Genomic DNA, 21878 nt, shown 5'->3' on the forward strand with positions numbered 1-21878 from the left:
GCTCCCTTCTGGGGTCTGCCAGCTCTCAGTGGATCCCTGTTTCTGATCTTAGGTTCAGTCTACAGGTGAGAGGATGGATGAGTCTTTACTACACGTACCCCTCCACTGAAGTCAGGGACAGATACTGCACTGAAAACTGGGGCAGATTTTCTCTCTGGAAATTTCAAGTGAGGCTACTGGAGGTTGTCTGCGTAAACTTGGGGGTTGAACACCAGCTCTCTTTGCAACCCATGTGGATGGAGTAGCTAGCAGAGACAAGTGGTCTCTTTGGGGAGCAGAACACAGCACTCAGAAGTGCAAAGCTGCAGGAGTTCCTAGTCCGTGGTTCCAGAAACTTCCTATGGCTCAACTGTGTTTCCATTCTTGGGTTCCAGGAGATACTACTTGTGTTCTTTAGCTTTCGCTTAAGCTAGCCAATTGACCCATTATTTATGACAAACTGAGAAGACGGGGTATAATGCTGAGGTATTCCTCGATTTAAGTAGTAGCAAATCTGTTATACTCTGACCCCCACCTACTCTTCAGCAGAGAAGAGTGGAAATTGTGTAGATGGAACCTGCTTTACCTAGAGGGAGCTGGCAGTCACCAACAGGGCAGACATTAGAATTAACCAGGGATTATGATGCTGACTTAAGATGGGCTCATTCACATTTTCATAGAATAAAGAGTTGGCCGGCTATTTCCACATTGAAACAGTACAATTAGCTCTCAAATGCTCAGATTAATACGGCTCCTGGGGCCACAGAATAGCAATGAGATGCAAGCACGCTAACCGTGGGTTTTCCCCCTCCTCACATGGGAGGCCTGAAAGGTAATGAGACATTTTGCAGCTCACACAAAACTGTTGCTTATTTTGCTGGCTCATGTCAGCTCCTCCAGCTCCTGGCCTGTGTTTAGCTCTAACACAGAGTGCTAGCCTCAGTGGGACCCATACCCCCATCAGAGGAACAAGAACTGACACAGAGTTGTCTGTCTTCTCAAGCTCCTGTTTGAGTTCTGGCCTGTTCTTGCTCTCCCCAAGGACATCCAGGTGTCCTTCCTATCTGCCCCCTGACCACAAGGCTTCAAGTTCCTGTGTCTGATGCAAAGCTAATGGTCTTAAAGAGACTATGCAAACAACGCTAATGATCGTACAAGGTCAAATCCGTGTAGCAAATTATACACACACACACACATTCATATATAAAATGTAAATTATAATATATATAATATTTAACATTTAATATTCTGCCTCCCTGATCAAATGCCCTCATTTATTCAACAAATATTAGTTGCCAACAAATATTTATTGAGCACCTACTACACACCGGAGACAGTAGGTTCTAAGTGTTGGGGGTAGAGCAGTGAAGAAAAACTAAGTCCCCCGCCAACAGGGAGGTCACATTTACTGCTATCTTCCCGACATACAACCTATGATACAAGAAAGAGGCATGGGCTAGGTTTTGGTGCAGACTCTATTAACAACTGTGTGATGTGAGATCAAAATCCCTTCCTGTCTTGCTTTCTTCATTAGTCAAGTAGGGAGACCAACTTTTCCAACCTAATTTTCAAATAAATGAGGTTAGAAGACATTTGAAAAACAAATAGCTTTCAAAATATACAGGAAACAAAAACCAAAAACTGGTCCAGGATATTGTCATCATCATTTATTACGTATCAAATTGTCTTCAACATAAGTTACAACCTGATTAAGTATGATAGACATTTTTTTATCTGTTTAAAGACAAAAAAAAATTCTCTTTATGTACAATATCTTTTGTCTAGAGTCTAGCAAATATAGTACCTTTCATTGCAGGATTTCTGCTTAACATAATAAGCAAAACAAACAACAACAACAAAATATAAACCAAAGCAAACCAAATCCCCAAATCTCTCAACTATGAATACCAATATTGAATAAAGCATTAAAAAGACAAACATGGAATAACTTTTTTGTTTAGAAAAGCAGAATGAATACTAAGGTTAGTGGCAAAAAAAAAAAAAAAAAAGTAAAAAAACCAGAAAAAGACAACACCAAAAAACCCCCCAAAACAAAAATAAAAACAAAACAAAAAAACTCCCAAAGCTAAAAAACAGAACCCCAAGAAAATAACCGACAATCTTCAGGACTGGACTTTCCTGCTCAGGGGTGCAAGCGGACTCTAGACCATCTCTCGGCTCCTGCGGATGGCACAGCACAGGATCATACTGAAGATCATGCCAAATATCTAGAAGACAGAAGGGAACATGAGGAACAGGGAGGCTTTGCCGAGGGAAGGGTGAGGGAGAGGAAAGACATGAGTCATCTGGGCCAAGACAAACAAGGATAGTGACCACAGGGCCAGGCACACTGAGGGGTGCCGAAGGAGAGACGGGGGCTGGGTAACGGGAAGAGTCACTGACTGCTGGGGTTCTGCGGGTCTGTGGTGACTTGCTCATGTAAATGGCACAAGCCACTTCCCTGAGGAAACTTCCAGAGCATGACAAATAAGCTCAGAGCTCAATTTAATGCTCAAAGGGCAGATATTCCAATGATCCACACAGGCTTGTACTGCTTTCCACCTATGTGTGTGTCTCTGTTTTATATTCCATTTTAAGAAGTACTGTTATGGTTTTTACTGAAAGTGGCCTCAAGCCTTTCTTAGGTGTAAATAACCACTAAGAAAGGAAGCAATTCTCACTTCTGGGATAGTCTTACTGGGGCAGAGGAGGGCTAAGTCCCCTACATGGTTCTTACTACTCCCTTTTGGGGCAAGAGGGGGTGACTGCAGGGAATCCTGGTTGCCCTTTAATGGTTTCTGGGAGTGCTGATTAGCAGGAGAGTAGATTATCTGAAGCCTGGAATCTTCCTTCTGGCTGTCCACCTTTGGATGACTTTCAGACTATGGGATGTGTGTGTGTGTGTGTGTGTGTGCGTGAAACAATTCCTATCCATTAACTTCTATTGAACTACTTTCTTGGGGAAAAGCAAAGCAGGTGCATAACAAAAACATGTCCTGAAGATTATCCCAGGCTAACAGGTCTGGGTGACCTCTACCCTCGCTACTCAAGACTGTGGTCTATGGTCCAGCAGCACTGGCATCACCTTACACTTACTCCTGAACCTTGATGGTAAGCCAACACGTACTAGAGAGAGACGTACGGAACTCAAATCCCAGATGCTTCACACATGAGCTCAGAGGCTTTGATCAACTCAACCTCTCTGTCTCTCCACTCCCTAGTCTGTACAAGGGGCATACCAACAGCTCACACTCATAGGTATGGTGAGGATTAAATTAGTTGATAAAAGTAATTGATGAGTTAACACACTCCCTGGCCAGAGTGTGTGCTTCATGGATGTTAACCACTAAGACAATCATTCCCTCCCGGTGTCCTCAATACTCACCATCACGACCGCAATCCCGATGCCCACCGCGCCGATGATGTGGAATTTGTTGTGGAAGACTTCTTTTATGGCCTCAGGGCAGGGCTGAGGGGGGCAAACCAGGACTCAGGTCACACACAATCCCTGCTTCAGTGTACCTCCTCCCTCCCATAGCACCTGTCTCACACCAGGAATGCTGGGAGGTCCCAGAAAGGACGGGGGACAGGAGTGCCCAGGTGTCCTGGCTGGTGGATGGAAGCGAGACCCAAGGGATATGGAGGTGGGTCCCTAAAGTCTGGGTAAGAAATAAGGGAAGGAAGAAGGGTAAGCCCCTGCTTTGGGGTCTAGCTCCCATTAGGCCATTGGGTTACTTCTGATTATTCTGAAGTTTGGACATTAGGTCCAGCTTCCAATCATGAACTGTTGGCACATTTAAATATTTCATTATTTCCCTGGTTTGGTCCTTGTTCTGCTGCCCTTGAGGAAGCAGAGGCCTGGGGGGAGGGGAGAAAAGAGATGGACCCACTGAGGGGCCCTTGCACAGGAGGAGAACTCCTCCCAGGAGGAGAGGGCAGGATTTCAAGTCAACCCTGGTGGGATTGGTCCAGAGCAGCCGGCGGGGGCACATGAGTTTACCTTCACTGTGATGGTTGACAGAACATCCTTCTCGGGGCAGATGTCAGAGATAAACTGTTCCACTCCACCAGCCAGACCACAGCAGTTCAGCTGCAGAGGGAAGGGCAGCGACAGGTGAGAGAGACGAACAACACAGACTACCAGAATACAGACGCCGGGTCTGGTGTGCTCAGGTTCCTGTGCACATGCGCGTGCCCAAGGAACTTTTGCGGGGATGACGTACCGCGTAGTGGATGGCTTTCAGGGTATCCCGCTGGGGCTCGTCCTTGGACTTCAGCTTGTTGTAGGTGTCCTTGTAAAACTCCTGGACTTCCTTAATCACCTGGGATGGGCAGAAAAGAGAGGGGCAGACAGGGCATTTTCTTGGACAAATGTCACCTGTTCGATCTTGTTCCTGCTCAGACAACAGATTCCTGTGCTCAGAGAATGTCCCTGCAGACTGAAGCTACCAGACTGGTCCTGCCTCTCCCAGAGCCTCCAGGGCCCTTCTCGTCTCCTCCCACATCCCTAGGAACTCACGCTGGCCATTTTCCCTTCTTCTCTTGTAACTTTGGCTGGTCCCTTCCACCCAACTTAGCTCCTTCCCTTCTACTTGTGAACAAAATGGACTCTCCCCAGTCTAATGAACGGTAACAACAACATCCTACTCCTGACCAGGCTAGCTCCTCAGGCTTCCCTTTGTTTCTTCATCACTTAGAGGCTGTGTGACTTCTGGCAAATTACCAAACCTCTCTGTACCTCCTTTTCTGCGTATGTAGGATGGAGATTATAGGAGTTTGTGCCTCAGGGGTTATGGTGAGGATTTATAGGAGATACTGCATGTTAAGCCCTTAGCACGGTGTCTGGTACAGAGTAAATTCGGCATAAGTATTAGCAACTATAATATGAAAGACAATTATTCTCCTTCTGCACCGGGCTACACCCTAGTTTAACCAACACCTGTCTCTCGCCCTGACCAACATCCAGAATCTCTCCTTCAGCAGCTTCCACTAGCATCCCTTCCTATTTCCATGGTTACAGCATTTATATCTGGACTGTTAAATCTCTATTTTTTTCTCTCTTTAAACGGGGTCCGGGCATCCAGTCTCCCTGCACCTGCTGTTGCTGTACAAGCCAAGACAGCCCTTCCTAAAACACTGTTCTGATGTGGCCTATCCTGGCCCACAACTCTTTAGTGGCTCCCTGTGGGAGCCCATGTTCAGCTGTCTTTTTTTAAAGGAAAGTCCTCGAAGGGCACCTGGATGGCTCAGTCCGTTAAGAGCTGCCTTCAGCTCAGGTCACGGTCCCAGGGTCCTGGGATTGAGCCCCATGTTGGGGGTCCCAGGTCAGTGGGGAGTCTGCTTCTCCCTCTCCGTCTGTCACCCCCGCCCTGCTCAGGCTTGCTTCCCCTCTCTCTCTCAAATAAATACATAAATAAACATCTTAAAAAAAAATAAAATAAAGTACTCAGTCTCCCACCAACTTTCCTCCTGAAATCCTCTCTCTCATCCAAGGCTTGTGTTGATGCCCACTTCTCCATGAAGCCAGAAGAGATTTCCCTTTGGCATGCTACCATCTCCAACTCCTTGGAACTTCTGGATATAAATGACTTCTATGACACTTATCATGCATATCCTTCACCCAGGTGGCAGTTGCTTCAAGGGGGGCCCACGGCTTGCACATCTCTGGACTCACATGGGGTCTGGACAGCACTCAGCTCATGGAGGCACATATTCAGAGACTAGGTGAAGGGGCGGGGGTGGTGGTGGGTCCAGCCCACACAAAGTCTTGTTTTCCTAAGCCATCTTTCCAGAGGAGATGGGGGCAGGGCTGCTGATTTGTGAGACACACATACACATACACAGACCCAGTGAGTATTTCCTGAACATCTATCATGTGCCAGCACCATCCACGGAACTGGACGGAGTGGCTGGCAGGACAGCCACATCCCCTTCCCTGGAGGAGATCACATTCTGATGGGCACGTGGAAGCATGGTGAAATAAGAGGCATGTGCGATGGCTGAAAGCTGACCGAAGTGATCAACTGGGACACCCGTCCGCCCTCACCATTCCCACTCCCAAATTCCCAAACCTGTATTACTCCCAAGAGATCTTACAGGAGAAACCTACCTCATCTTTGTGGGAATATCCCCAGATGGCCGCAGCTATCTCAATGGCAAATATCACCAAGAGGAAGCCGAAGAACTAGAAGACAAAGAAGGGATAGGATGAGGAGAAATCCCAGACAGGCAATGAGAGCAACCAAAGGGTATTCTGGAGACCAGGGAAGAATGGCAAGTCTCTGGGGGTCGGGCATCTGGGGGCACAAATGAACACCCTGGAAGGGACAGGGGAGAAGTTTATGAAACTGTGAGCCTTAGCTAAGGTGAGGAGTGAAAGCAGTGGTAGGAAGAGATTCCTCAGGAGGAAAGAACGGGGCACAGCTGACCCCAGAACTGGTACTTCTAAGGTGTTAATGAAGAGTCAGTGATAAAATCCCATCACTCACTCACAAAAACCACAGGGATTTGAGGAAATAAAGAGAGAATATACTGTGGAATTTGAAGAAATCTTTAACAAATCTTAAAATAAGAGAAAGCAAAGGTACCTGCGGATTCAGGGAAAAAAAGCAAACGTGGTCCTCGATAAAGGGGAAAACAAAGTCCTGGCATTTAGTCGCCTAAGGGAAGTGATAAGAGAGAGAGGCTCCAGAAAGGAAGAGGAGCAAGGCATTGCTGCGGGGGAGGAGGACAAGATGGCTGCCTTGTAGGAGGCTGGGGCGGGGCCTGCGGTGGAGTTGCTAAGGAGAGCTCAAGCCCTTAGGGAACCCTCTTCACTCCATCCCACCCCATGTGTTCTATGAGATCTTGGGGGCAGGGGTCTGGGGGTCAGAGTGGCTGCAGGGAGTGGATGGGGTACTCACCAATCCCAGCATGCACTGGGACTCTTGCACAGCTCCACAGCAGCCCAGGAAGCCCACCAACATCATGAGGGCACCAGCTCCAATCAGAATATAAACTCCTGAGGGGAGAGAACAGAGGGCAAGGCAGGGAGTCAATAGTGTGGAGGCCCAGATATGTCCTACAATTCCTTTATCCCCTCCCTAAGAATCTGGGTTGTGCCCCCATCCTTATCACTCCTCCCTCAGGGGAGAAGTGTCCCATCCTTCAAAACAGCCTCCTCCATCCCTGCTCTTAAGTCTCCTTCCCACCAGTCTGTCTTCTAGAACCCCATCCCATCAAGCCCTCACTCCATCTTACCCTCGCCTTTCTGGAAGGTGCTCACGCCCCCCTAACCAGGACAAAGAGATCCACAGAAATCCTCAGATTTGACTCAGGACACAAACCGATCCAGTCTGTCAGCTGTTTCCAGCAAGATGAATCCACGCACACCAATTAAAACAGACCCTCCAGACTGGGACTGACTTCCTGGGACTCCGAGGAGCCTTGGCCTGGCTTCCCCCGGACAGAAGAGTGTGTCAGTGCAGGCTTCGGTAGGAAGGGATTGCAGTGATCAAACAGCCCTGCTTAGGGTGGGCCAGCTCTGCCTCATTCCCAGAAGGGGTGCCTCCCTGCCCTGCTTCCGGGGGGCAGTGAGGCACGCATGGTCAGTAAGGCCAAGGGCACGTGTTGGCCAAGGAATGAGTATTTGCTCTAGGGAGCAAAACATAGGCCTGGGGTCAGAAGACCTCCCACTTTGATCCTGACTCTGCTACTACGGGCTGTGCGATCTTGGGTAAGACACGTTCCCTCTCTGGGTCTTGGTATCTTTATCAGTAAAATGAGAGTCCGGTGATTAGAAAATTTCAAAACATCCCTTAAAGCACATTGAAGAGGTCTTAGGGTTGCAAATCATTTGTTCCAGGTGAAGGGTGAACAGGATCCTCCTTTAAAGGGAGGATGAGGACACGGTTTCTAAAGTCCTCAATCTGAGTGAGAAGGTCAGTGACTTTTTGCCTGGACCCAACATGGTGTAAAACCCTGGGAGGGGAACACAGTGGAGCCTTGCCCTCGTCCTTCCTTCTGGCACCCCCCAGGGAAGGCCCAGAGGGGCCAGTCTTTGTAGTCCTATTCTGGAGAAGTCACAGCTGCCCCACTCCCCAGTGCAGAGGCCCCATGGGGAAGCTGGCAGAGAGGTCCCGTGCCTCCCTGTCTTGCAGGCGAGTTCTGTTCAATCCGGAGAGGGGCTCCTGTCACGTGGGGAGAGGACGTCGGGGTTTGAGAGCCAGCTCTGTGACCCTGGGAAAGCGACTGCCTCTCCCTGTGCAACGACCTCCTATCTGTGAGACGGGAGTGCGAACGATGCCCACCTCAGGGTTCGCAGTGCAGACGAAGGGACAGCATCCAAAGGTGTGCAACAAATGCTGGCTGCCGCGATTCTGCGTAATACGAGGGTCAGAGGGCCGTCACTCAGAACCACAGTGGTGCATCTTTATACACTTGCTGATCTCTCCTACTCACTGGGACTAGAGAGACTTCCCCCAAGTGCTGGCTGAAGCTGAGAGAGCGTGTCTGTGATGTTTCCGCACAATGCACAACGGGTCAGTGCAGTGAGAACCTCGGCAGGTGTTACAGTGACTTCACTGTCCCCCATCTGCACTCCTAGTCCAGAGCTGAGGCTTTGCAGGCAACAAACCGTGCAGCCTGCAGCTGAGCTTCCCGGGCAGACCCGAGCGGAGCGCACACAACGGAGCGTTTGTGTCTCTCCCCTTTCCCCCCCACATCTGTCGTGATGTCAAGTCACGTGGGTTTACTGGCAAACCCCTTCGTCGTATGAATATGGGTATTGTTCCCGTGCATGCCCAGCCCAGACTGGGCATGGGGACAAATGCAGCTTGTCCTCGAGTCAAGTCCTAGCCTCCTGGGCTGTCCGACAGTGTGGGGATGGCGGGCCGGACTCAGACCGGCCACGCGGCCCCACGCACTGCACGGGCACTGCGGGAGGGGTGGCCCTGCCATGGGGACACAGGCGAGCCACGGCAGTCAAATGGCCCCGGTTTCTCCCCGTCTCATCGGGGGAAGACAACGAAGGATGAGGTCACTCCTTTGAGCTCCACAGCAAGGGCTGAATACACAGGGGGTATTAAGAGATCAAAAGGATTTGCAAGCACATGGAACAGAGTCGGAGTGGGAGTGGGTGGACATGTCTTCTGTTAAGTCCAGACCCCGCTTCGTAAACCAGGACAGCCCTGGCAGAAGTCAGGGGAGTTGGGTTGGCAGCATGGAGAGCTACTAAAGGAAAAAGCACTTCCCTCTGCAGAGGGAGAGAGAGAAAGAGAGCGCATGCGATGGATTCTCCTCCTAATGGGCTTGCTTTCTGGTTAATGGTAAATATTCATTTTTGGGCTCAGCAGATGAAGACTGCAGGACAAAGGTCATTGGTGTAGTATCTTGTTTGGAGAGCTGCAGATGTGGGGGTGTCTTGGCTTCACCCTCTCCGGCTGGGGAGGAAGATAAGCAATTCCCGGGGGGGGGGGGGCTGTTGACAGGCACTTCAGCAGTGGCCATGAAGCTGCAGTCGGGGCTCCTGGGCAACAGGCCCCCTCCTCCACCTCGGAAGCCATGGAACCACTGGAGGGCTTGGCTGCTTCTTCACAGGTTCCTGCTGGGCTTCCCTCTGGACAGGCTGCTCCTAGCCTACATCCTGAGCTTGTTAGCAAAGGCAATGACAAATGACAAAGCGTTCCCCTTTACAAAACAAATGAATGTTAGCTTTCTGTCTGACTCATGGAAAAAGTTATTCGTCACGGAGCCTTCTCCAGGATTACTGTATTAATTTGCTTAAGGGCTGTTGATTCTGTTTTCAGGCTGACATTATAGGCCTGGTCAGAGGAGAAGAAAAACCTTTGGTAGAGCAGAAGCATATGCCGGGATGTCCTTTATACACAAAACTGAGCGTTCTTTTCACCTGCGTATCAGGACTCTGGGCTTCAGCTCCAGGGGGACACGTCAGCCTCCTGCCCCGGCCCCAGCTTGCCACTGACAACAACAGTTTCTTGTCTCTAAATACTCAATCAGGGGTTCAAAGGAACCCTACGTGGCTCCCCAGTGGCTCTCTCTTGGTCCCGCTCTGTCCTGTAGGTGGCCATTCGCACTAATATAAGCATCACGGTGATGCCCCACTTGCCAAGCATGGTATATTTCTGTTTCGGAGAGGCTGTGGGTGTGTGAGCTCTGCCAGTCTCAGGCTGGGGAGAACTGGGCACAGAGCAACAAAGCGCCCGAGGCCGCAAGCTCGTTGAGGGCAAAAGCCATGTACCCTGGAAACTCTTAGGCACCTTGTCCTAAGAAGAGGAATGGTCCCAGGGAAGGGTGGACCAGGACATCCACAGCCTCTGCCTGGGGCCCCCGGATGCCCTCAGTCAATGGCTATGGTTCTGGAAGGACGCCAAGGAGTTAAGAAGGGCTGCTGGCCTGGGACCAAGAAAATAAAGTTCCCCAATGTGTTTGCGGCCTGGGATTATGGATACTGCTGACGGGCTGAATCTCCCAGGGCCTGAACTGGGGAGAAGGCCCATATAAGGCCGTCAGCTGCTCCGGATTTACTACTGACTGTTGTGAATGTTGGAAAGTTTCTTTTTTCACTTGCTTCTCAGACTGGTTATGCATTCTTTCTCTATTTTAAAAGCCGTTGCCCACCCTGGAGAAAACCCACCCCGGGGTCCTTCAGGTTTTCCGAAGGGCCGGTTGTGTGGTCAGGCTGACTGGTGGGCTGCGCGGCAGATGGGGAGGCCCCCTGTGCAAGGTACGGTCACCCCACTATGCCCAGAATATCGGCAGGGGTGGAGCGGGCACTCCGCCAGAAGAGGGGACATGGGTCAGTACAAAGGCCGGTGTCACAGCTCGAGGGGGAAGGGTGATGCCTTCTTGGCCCTCTGCCCATGAGTGACGGTGACTCGGTTTCCCAGCACACTCGGTGAAGTGCAAGGCCCAGCCAGACCCAAGTGGCCACTTGTCTGAGGATGCTTGAGTGTCCCTTGCATTGCCCTCCTTTGTTGGGCTTCTGCAAGCAGAACACACTCTCCAAAGCTGAGCTCTTTCCCAGGGAAGCAAAGTGTCAGTATTCCTCTATTGGAGCCGAGGGAGCAGTGGTCGCTGGCCTCCAACTAGGGATCGCCGTGTTTCTTTGGGACTGTGCCTCTGGTCACTTTGCGTAGGATCATGGCCATCCTGCACCCTGTGACTCCCAGAGGAAGGCCATGGCTCCTCCAACCATGTGCTCTTCACTCTCCTGCCATCCTGCGTGACTTCCCCACCTATCACCTGCTGGCCAGGGCCACCAGTGCTGGGCGCTTCCCTTCCCCCAACTACAATTTGGGTGAGGTCAAAGGCCAAACTAGCCTCCTCCCTGCCCACCTCCCCAACAGGGAACATCCAGTTGGTAGAGATACTTTCTCTTTCTACATGGGGAGTCCTCCCCACAATCTACTACGGGTAGGCCAAGAAACAGCTTTCGTAGGCCTGGGTTCAAATCCTAGCCCTGCCTCTTGACAGGTACGAGCTCAGCATGTCCTCTAATCCCTGGGTCTTGGTTCCTTCATTGATAAGGTGGGAATCATTTCATGTATCCTAAAGAGTTATGAGGATTAAATCACGTAAGAACACGCGTGAGACAGCGAGCAACCCACGGAGGAGGAGCTGTCTTCCTCCTGGTTCCTCCACTCGCCAGTGAGAGCCTCGCCTCCCAGATCCAGAAACATGGGGAATTAGCCACAGTCCTAGGAAGCAAAAGACCGAAGCCTGCCAGGCACTCTGCAGAGGACAACGGCAGCGGGAGCAGGAGGCCAGGCTCTCCTCAGGACAGGGGCCCAACGCTGCCACCCGCTTCTCCATTCCTGGACAGATCTGCTCTCCTGTCTCCCCCAGAGGGCTCGCAGCTCCCTGGCATGACAAGGAGGAGGGCAGGAGCCGTCAGGTCCCCCTCAGCACAGCGCCCCTATGCTGCTTCCTCTCCACAGGGCAGCATTCCAGGCAGCCCTCCCCCGCCACCCTGCAAAAATGCTGTTGCTAAAACAAGTCTGGGCACTTTGGAGACCTACTCCCTAAAAACTCCGTGTGTGTGTGTGTGTGTGTGTGTGTGTGCGCGCGCGCGCGCGCGCTGCATGCATAAACATAGTTTTTTCAGAAAACATACTTGTACTATTCTTTCCCTCACTTTCTTTCCGGAAAGTGGGAGACACACCCTGAAAAATCCCCAAAACAACAGCAAGCAGGGGAACTTCCACAGTGCCAAGTGCACGCAGCCAAGTGGCCCATGGGGGCCTGGCTCAGGTTGCGTCTGGGAGGCGGGAAGGGGGTCCCTGTGCCCACTGGCCATTGCATCCTTCCAAAAGGCCTGGGGGCTCACTCTCTTCAGGCTGTGTTCTCCATCTTTTTTTTAAATAACTTCTTTGGTGGGTGGGAAGGAAATGACCAAACTTACACTTTGAGCCTGATGACATGGCAGCATCGTCCTAAAAATAGGGGGCTGCTCTTATTTCTCGTAAATGAGTGTTTCCTATCCCAAAACAGAAAGAGCAGTGGGATTTTGTATTCTGTGAGTTGACTAGAAACTGGGGAATTGCATTTGACAAGCCTTGGCAGTGGGTGGAAGGGACAGAATAATGGTAGAAAAGATAAAAAGATGTCCAGGAGCCCTGTGTAAGCTGCTAAGTCTATTTGTGTTTAAAGTGCAAACCTTTGCCCTAAAGCAAAAGCACTTCAGAAAACAAACAAATAAAACCAAATACCCACCAAATACCCTCGAATACCAGCGGCATTAACCAACCCCCCGAGGTCTGCCAGGTTGGCATCTCTGCTAGACTCTCATTCATTTTGACTGCCTGATCCAGGACGTAGGTGGTCTGGAGTCTCAGAGCCCCTGTCTGCACAGTGGGGAGGGCTCACCTCTCCTACTCCTGGTAGTCTGGATGCCCAGGACAAAGTTTTTTGAATTAAGGAACTGAGTAAGATCAAGAAGACAGGGCATTAAGAGAGGGTCAGGGACAAACACAGAGGTTCTTAAACCCTCAAAAGTGGCAGCAACTTGGGCACAGCCAGCTTCCTACTGGGGGGGATGGTCAGGATGCCAAATTTAGTCAGCATGATAAAAGAAACCACAACAGTCAAATGCAAATTTGTGGGCTGGACTGCACAAAGCGTGGCTTGAAAAGGACAGGACAGGCCAATGGGGGTGCCAGAGGAAAAGTCTTTGCCAAGGCCAATCCCTGGATCAACACAGAATCTCCACAGTTAAGGGGAGGTACTCAGCACCCCCTCCCCACTCACCTGTGTAAAAGCTGGAAGGCTGACTGTCTTGCTCGAAGATGCTCTTTGTCTGGGAGTCGAATCGGAGCCATAGTCCAACGGCAAGGACTGCGATTCCGGCAAGCTGCAAGATATCCCAGATGTGGGCATTAGTCCTGCCAGGGGAGCACAGCACCATGACACCGGAAGGGAGGCTTGCAAAGGGCTCTGGGACCACCCTTGGTCTCTGCCTCTCACTGTGCACCTGCTAGTAACAGCAGGCAGTGTGGGGATCAATCCATTTGCTAAAAATATCAGCTGGTGGGGAACCACTACCTACCAGCAGCCCAGCGGCAGAACAATGCTGGAACACTACCCAGCCCTGAACACGGGCCACGGTTAGCCACATGCAATTCTATGAGCACATCTCATGGTGTCCAACAAGAGAAGCAAGGGACACAAAAACACATGCAGTGTGATTCTTTATAGTTACAAATCGCTTTACTGTTTAGGGGTCCATGTAAATGACAAAGGAAAAGGAAAAGACAGCAATTATCATAAAGTCAAGTGTGGGGTGCCCTGTAGGGGGAGGGAGAGAATAGCACTCACAAGGGCAGGGTCTAGGGCACTGGGAACAGTCTAGCTTTGGACTTGGGTGGTGGTGCCATGGATACTGACGTCGTAATGAGGCTTTAAACCATTCGTGTTTCATGCACTACTCCGTATATGCACTGTACGGTAAAAAAGACGACAGATGCTCAGCGGGCACAGTGTAGCACGCATGAGGGCAGCTGTGATTCCTCACGAAATCACATGGCTCAGTGAGCGACTCAGCAGAGTCTCCCCGGAGTGGCCCACATTTGTCCTTTCCTTCTGTCTCTGACAAACCTTAGAGGCTGACCGGACCCATTCTAGGTTTTAGGCACACGCTTCCAAACGAGTGATCCTTATAAACATCAGGTAAGATACGTGTGAGTAATCCCCCAATCTTCCCAAAAATCCCATTTTGTAGGTGGGCAAGTTGAGATACTGGACCCTGAAGGGCAGAGCTTCCCACTAGGAAGTACAACTAAGGTGCCACATCCCCGCCTGGCACTGCTGAACTAGAGGCCTGTGTAGGCGGCCCCCCGGCCAAGCTGTCCTCGACCCCCAGGGCGGAGCTGAGCTCCCTCGTCTCTCACCCGGCCCGGGTTTTGTGTGAAAGTGACTCCCAAGCTGCATTGCAGGGCCCACGGGATGAGTGAGTGGCTCCCAGGCCACCCTCCTTGACACAGGTGCCCTGTGTCAGAGCCCCTGCTCCTGAGGGAGCTTGGTTCTCTGCCCTGGGAGTGGGCCAGCCATGGTGAGGCCAGGCCTCTCTCTCTCTCTGTTACTGTTTGCTCCTCTCCTTTTCCCGGGGAATTGGCACTGGGTGCAGATGTGCGGGGTGGAGGCGGCGACAGCGGATGTGATGACCCAGGGCCTCGGCCTGCAGTAGGGTCAAACCCTTGCCCACACCTCCAGCACTGTGTATCCAAAGCTCTGAAATTCCTGGCTCAGGGTTCTACTGCCTCAGTTTTCCCATCTGTAGAACAGGAACGGTGACATGTGGCCCCTCCTTACCATTTATGTATGGGTAGAAATAAAAGAGATGACATTAGAAGGGAGGTACCACCAAGTGGGCCTTGTGAGAGTAACTCAGTCAGCACTCAGGTCCCCAGGGTTGTACCCCTCCCTGCCGAGGACAGTCATTCAGCATATCCTCTTAGCTCTCATCTGATGGAAGGCAACACTAAACATCAGTAAGAAGTAAGGACACCAGGTGACCCATAGCTACACAGTGCAGAATAGAAAAACTCACGGTGCCAAGTTTTCCTTCTTATTTACAAAAGACCTGCAGGTGAGTGAGGGCCTCCTGGCCTAATCCAAAGACAGCAGACACAGCTCTGGGGCGGGGGGTGAGGGCGGCAGGACGAGGGTAGTGTAGAAGTAGGCGTCTCTCCCCCATTTCTAGCCTGGGTACCCTGGTTCAGACTGGGTTCTCCTGGCTCAGGAGTGCCACCATTGGGGCAGGGACACGGTGGGGCCAGCTCCGACATCCCCATCCCCATGCACTGAGTCCAGGACAAGCACACACTAAGTGGGGTCCTGACTGTGGTGATCAGGCCCTGGCCTAGCTCCCCTGGGGTCCTGGAAGAGTTAAAGGAAAGACGGCAATACTTTCTCATCTCCCCACAACATATGGAGGCCCAATGAGAGCCCTGGACTATGGGAGACTGAGGCCGCGGGCCTCCCTGTGGACATGATCGTGTTAAACTGAGAACACTATAGGCTGGAGGGAGGTCTCAATTTCAGTCCAAGCTTGGCCACAAACCTTGTCCTCAGTCCTCCCTCTTGCTGGTGCTTTTGCTGAGAACACCTGGGACTGAGGAGAGGCCTGCCTTTTCTGCTCTATGCTTTCTCGATTATGTGCAATTATTTCTCTTCGGGAATGATTCCATGGATAACAGCAGGGGTACCCAAACCACACCTGCAATGGTTAGACCTCTTCCATTGTATCATTTCAAGGACTCTGAGCCAAATCTGTGTTAAGTCCAATCATTTCTCTGGTTTACACACACCAGTGGCAAGAAGGACACCAGGCTGGAGAACTGGAACCAGGAGAAGAAAAGACTTCAGGTCTCACCCTGGCCAAGGACAGGGCCAGAGAGAATTGGGGATCCTACACATGTGCCCTTGGTTGTCAAAGCCACAGCGTTTCGCTAAAATGAGGAAGAAAAAGCGGCTGGCTCTGGAGAAATGGAAAAAGCAGTAATTAATCTCAGTTTTTTAGGCCTATAAACTCACCGAAAGAGAGAAAGAGGAGGAGGCTTCAAGATACCCAGGTAGAAGGGAGGGTCAGAGGTGGGTCTGGGAGCACGTGGTTCACAGAAATCAGAGGAGTGAGTCTTAAGGCCTTTTTGTATTGGATTACTGAGTTAATTGGCCTGAGGGGGAAGATATGTAAGCCATTAGCTGCCCTATTTTCTGGAATGCTACTGGGAGAAATTGCTTTAGTCTGCCAGGTCAGGATGGTTGGCTTGGGGTCACAGGGCCACATATACTGGTCACCACCTAATAATGGCTCCCGGTTGTGCATGTGGCACTATCTAAGGGGCTCTGGAGTACTTTCCAGAAGAATTCAGTTTTTGGTGTGGTGCTGGGGGGCGCCCCAGCCCCCCGACCTGGCTCTCACCCCCAGCTATTTAGAACACTAGGAAAAAACAAACGGCAAGAACCAGAGAGAGCTTTCACTTTGAAAAAAAGGCACAGAGTCGATTATGAAGGGACTCCATAAACTAAGAAAACAGGGGTCTGGGAGGCCAAAAAGTTGCAGGTTTCCTCCTGGGTGAACAAGCTGACCTATGACAGGAACGCTGGCCACACCGTTGCCCCGGCTGCCATCTTGCTTTTGCAACAATGCAGGATCCGAGCAGGTCTGATGGAGACGCTCAGTGAACCAGTTCCTCTCATAGGGCCCCTCCCGAAAAGGACAGCGAACTGTCCAAGATCACCACTGTGTGTGGGGACGGAAGTGGAGAATTCCAAGCCTTGACTCCCAGCCTGAGGCACAGCCGAGTCTACCTGGTTACCTTGTTCCCAAAGGAAGCCAAGGGGAAACATTTTGGTTTTGCCAAGAAAAGCTTCTTTCCCTTTAGGCCCCCAAATGGGCCCATCTATCTGACAGTGCAGAGAGAAAAAGAAGAGCTTTCCCCCACTGTTGTGTTGGAAATGCTTGCGTTCTTCATGCATGTTTTTTCTTAGAAGATAGCCAGGAGAAAAACCCACGTTGAGGACATTCTACAAAATACTTGGCCCACGCTTCTCCGAAGTGTAAGGTCATCTCTGAGAAACCAGGGAAGACCAGACGTGTCACAGATCAGAGATGAAGAAGACATGGTAACTGTCACGTGTATCATGGCTGGGATTCCAGAAGAGAAAAGGGTCTTAACCGTGAAAGAAGTCAGGTTCGATGGAGCCTGGTTTAGGTTTAGGCAACAGTAATGTACCACGTTAGTTTTCTTCTTAGTTGTGACACATGCAATATGCTCCCAGAGGTGTTAATCACAGGGGAAACCGATGGGGAATGGGGGGCTTGCTATACTCTCTCTGCAACCTTTCTATAGATCTGAAACTGTAGATCTAAACTAAGATCCATAGATCTAAAACCGAGCTGGGTTTCTTCTTTCAAAGCTTCCGTCTCTCGATCCTAAAATTCCAAATAGAAACAAACCCACTCTGCCTCCAGGTTCACTGCTCCCTTCTGGTTGCTTGGTGCTCTGACACCGAAACTGGTGGCTTATTCACCTCCAGGTCCCCACAAAGTAGTCACTGTAGAACACACCCAGCCTGCCTCCCGCCCTCCATGTGGGGCAGCAGCCATTTTCCTGAAAAGCTCATGCGGCTGAGGTCAATTGCTCAGTTTTAAGGTTTTTTTTTTTTAAAAGATTGTATTTATTTGTCAGAGAGAGCATGAGCAGGGCGAGTAGCAGGCAGAGGGAAAGGCATGCTCCCCACTGAGCAAGGAGCCTGATGTGTGGCTCCATTCCAGGACCCTGAGATTATGACCTGAGCCAAAAGCAGACACTTAACCAACTGAGCCACCCAGGCGTCCCTTGTTTTTAAGTTTTAATTAAGGCATTAGCTGTGGTTCACCTTTTCTGATCTCTCAGCAGCATGACACCATTGAGCCCTGAGCCCACCTTCTCCCAGCCACCCCTTATATGGAATCACTCAGGTTCCCAAGTAAGTCTCCTGCCTTCTCTCCTCTGCTCATGCCAGTCCTTCCTCCTGGAAGACCATCCTGGCCACAGTGGCCTGCTGCTTCCCCACCAAAGATGTCCTCAGCCTCCTCCCAAGGAAATGCAAGCCCACGAGCTTCGCGTGTATTCTCTCCTGTGCCCTTACACACACACACACACCCCCTTCCTCTCGCAGGGGTGCTGGGCTTGGGTCTCACTGGAGGCACAAGCTCCTTTACGGCAGGGCTGTTTCTCAGGCTTTCTAGTCCCTTGGCCCAGTCACACCTCGCACACAACAGTGAATAAATTATCAATCAACAAATAATTATCCCGTACATGAGACAATTACTTCAAAGGGACAGAATCTCTGAAACTCCCACCTGAACGTTCTCCTCTCTCTCTCTTCCCTTCAACCAGCCTCCTTTCCCATCTGGCTTTTCATCCAGATCCAACTTCTGCTATCTTACTACCAAAGTCAAAATTGCCAAGAACAGTAACTTGCCCAAAGAAAATACTGAGAAAGACCCACAAGGGCATGTGACGAACACCACAGTGAAATTTAGGGACAAATCCGAACGGAGTCTTTTGAAAATGAGACTTCATGCAGAGCCCCTGAGTCACTGTCCTCACCCCACCAGGAAGTCCAGTTTGACACTCGGATCTTTGAAGAGTGCACAGGTAACCCTGTCACCTGGGGCTCATGCCGGTTCCAGGGGACCTGAGAACCCAGCAGTGTACCAGCTCGGGCCCACAGTGGAGTTTCCTGGTCATCCCCTCTGCCAACGCTGAACACACACCTTGCTCAAGGCACCCACGTGAAGAGGAGTACTTCAGGGAGTCACCCCACAAACCTGGTGGGAGGGCCAGGCCCAGAAATCTTATGCTAAAACACACCTGGAGTTAGAGGAAATGTCTCCAATTTCTGAAGGCGGATTGAAAACAAATCAAAGTGTGATGCCACTTAGGGGCACCTGGATGCTCTGGACCCCATGCCAAGTTTGCAAAACTCGTTCTAGTTCCAACCTGAGGAGGTATTTACAGAGAGGCAGCCCCTCGGATGGAAACACTTGAAGAAAGCCTGCAGAAGGATGTGACAAGAAGGAAAAGAGCAGCATGTGTGTGTGTGTGTGTGTGTGTGTGTGTGTGTACACATACGTGTGGCACCGCAGCCCACCCCCTCAGGTGGAAAGAGCCCTATCTGCCTTGGACAAATCCCAGTCCCAAGAAAAATCTTCTCATGGCAAACAAACTGGGTGGTCTTGGCTAGGCCCCACTCTCCTCCAGGTCCCCTCTTTTCTCCTGCAATGCGACCTGAGGGTCATACCTTCTTCTTTTTAATAGGACAAAATATTCATTATGCTATCTCTATCCAGCTGCCTTAGAAAGCCCAGAGGGGGAGAGTGGCTCATTCTCCACATGTGGTTTCTCTGAGGCTGGCCTCAGACTTTAGGTAGTCACGTCAGCACTCCGGTGGGGTTGGAGGCAGGTCGCAGGGAGGGGCTGGGATAGGGGAAAGAGGGGTGCTTGCTATCCTGCTTCCCACTGTCCTTCTGGAAAAGCTATGGCTATTTTGTTCCCTTGGTGAACCTGTGGTCAAGGAGATGATGCAACACTGTTCGGTGAGGGGCAGGTGGCCTCCCAGAAAGAATGACAAAGCAAGGAGTAGGAGGCCCCCGCTCCGCCGGCAGGGCCACCCAGGGCCTGATCTACGTGCGCTGGGCGTCAGAGTCCCCTGTGAGAATTCTGTAGGTGCTTGTGGAGTCACGCACCCGCCAGGGGAGTCTCTGGCACACCTCTGCTGAGAAGCCGTGGACTTGTGACCAGCCGTGGACTCTGGGTCTCACGCTCCTCTCTCCCAAGGTGCTGACACTAGCATTTTCCTTGACTTCTCCACACCTCAGAGTTCTCATTAGTGAAAGAAGATGGCAAGATCCCTGTCTTGGCTTTAACCTAGCTTGAAGTGGGGGATTCAGAAAGGTGAGGCACAGACAAGAGTCTGGAAGCCACAATGTGGCATAGCCAGCTGGATTCTGTAGGGAAAATAATGCCAGTAATAAGAATAATAAACCTTGAGAAAGACACAAGACAATGGCGGGGGGCGGGCGATTCACGGCACCCAGTGGCTGTTGGTTGTGTCCCTATGGTCTTAAGCGGCGGTCGGGCAGGAGGGAGCAGGGCAATTTAAGTCACAGGGGTTCTGGATTCTGTGGGTCTGCGCGAGCGCCGTGGTGGAAGGATCATGGATAAATTTACCTTCCTCACACCCATACATGCCTCCCAGGAGCTCTGCGAGGATGAGACAGGAATGGTAATCCGAATGACCTCCGTGGGAAGGAGGTATTCATGGCGCAGAGAGGGAAGGGATTTTACCTCTTTACTTCCCTTCTTCAGAAAGACATGTAGCAGCCCTGGTTGTTACTATTATTATTTTTTTAAAAGGTACCAAGCCTGGGAGACCTGTAGGCATTGTTGCCCATGGCACCCAGGAAATCAATAACAGACTGAATACCAAGGATGTGAGTTTCCCCTATCGGCCTTTTCTGGGCCCCAAAATACCAGCCACACTTTAAGAAGGCTTCAGAAGTGGAGATAAGAGCCTCTATGTTCGCACAGGCTTCAACATTTACAAACAAGTCAGGCCACCCAGACCTGTGGGCTTGGGCCTCACCCATCTCCATGGCAACCCTGGCTCACCGCTGACTGCCAAGCTTCAGATGGGCTGATTCACCCGTCAGGAGGCCAGGCCGGGCACTGGCGACAAGCACAAACAGGAGCCCAGGCCTTACCACCTCTTCAGATCCTCTGCTGGAACCCTCCTCTGCCACCTCCAGAAGAAGGCTGAAGCTGTTGCCTCTGGAAGGGTACAGGCACCCGGCGGGAGCGGAGGCTGGAGTGCTCCCAAGAACCGGTCCCACGACATAGGGAAACACCACCAAAAACCCAATTCTGCTCTACTGAGCAGGAAAAAACTGCCATGACCTGCCTCGCTAAGGATCACAAGTAACTTACATGTGTTAGTTACTTCCGAGCAGAATTTGAAGGTATCAACATGGGCTTGTTATTAAGTTTAGTTTTGTTAGAGAGGAGCTGAATAAATGCCGGAGGTGACGGTCCTGGAGAGTAAGTCTCTGTGAATCTGGTCATCCCTGGGGTCATCTCAGCCCTCTGGATCACTTCTGCCCTGGGGCTTTTACCAAGACAATGAGGGCAGAAGATGGGCCACCAAGAAATGTGTGGACCCCAGACCAGCAGCAGCCAGCAGCACCTGGGGAATGTGCTAGAAATGAAAATTCACTGTCCGCGCCCTATACTTACTGAATTAGAGGCAGGTGGGGTGGAGCCCAGCAATCGCCCCAGATGATTCTGATGTGCCCTCACATCTGAGAACCAATGCTCTAGGCCTTTATGTAAAGACCAAACAATTGGGACCACATGGAGAAGCTTTCTCTGGGTGTTCTGAGCCCAGAGACTAGCTTCCTAGATGCCAGTGCTGAAGGGCAGGAAGCCATGGAGGGGGTGGGGGTGAGGGATGAGCTCTCACTGGGCTCCACCCAACATGGGGCAGAATTTCGGCATTCCCGTTTACACTGCAATCCAGAGTGTGGGCTCAGCTGTCCCACCACAGGACAGGGCCTCAGGGCCATCCTGAACTGCCGCACGGTGACAGCGAACAGGGAGGATACAGGACAGGTAAGCAGGAAGGAAGCGAGAGGTATGAAACAGATAATGGCTGGACAACTCCATCTTGAACCCACTAAGCCTGAGCAGTCCTAGTAAACAGGTCAAGTTAGAACCTGCATTTGGCTTCCAAATGCGGTATTCATCCCATAGCCTCAGCCCTGTGAACTCTCTTCCCCAAGAAGCCAAAATGCTTCCCACAACCTCTGTAGCAGGGCACTCCTGGTAAGAAAACTTCCTCCTGATTTCTGCAACCAG

The 21878-nt window shown here is 51.1% G+C and overlaps 1 protein-coding gene across 1 annotated transcript in view; it reads right to left on the bottom strand.

The window, feature by feature from the left end:
* Window positions 1-1624: 1624 nt before the first annotated feature.
* Window positions 1625-21878, bottom strand: part of CD9 (CD9 molecule) — a 32601-nt gene continuing 12347 nt past the window's right edge. Inside the window, exons 2-8 of the mRNA XM_032349031.1 lie at window positions 13225-13327; window positions 6882-6979; window positions 6089-6163; window positions 4203-4301; window positions 3980-4069; window positions 3365-3448; window positions 1625-2207 (exon numbers count right to left, since the gene is read on the bottom strand). Of these exons, the coding sequence (XP_032204922.1) occupies window positions 2142-2207; window positions 3365-3448; window positions 3980-4069; window positions 4203-4301; window positions 6089-6163; window positions 6882-6979; window positions 13225-13327 (615 nt within the window). The 3' untranslated portion in view covers window positions 1625-2141. The remainder of the gene's footprint in view (window positions 2208-3364; window positions 3449-3979; window positions 4070-4202; window positions 4302-6088; window positions 6164-6881; window positions 6980-13224; window positions 13328-21878) is intronic.

The sequence above is a fragment of the Mustela erminea genome, chromosome 6 (assembly GCF_009829155.1).
Source record: "Mustela erminea isolate mMusErm1 chromosome 6, mMusErm1.Pri, whole genome shotgun sequence".
Taxonomy (NCBI): Eukaryota; Metazoa; Chordata; class Mammalia; order Carnivora; family Mustelidae; genus Mustela; species Mustela erminea.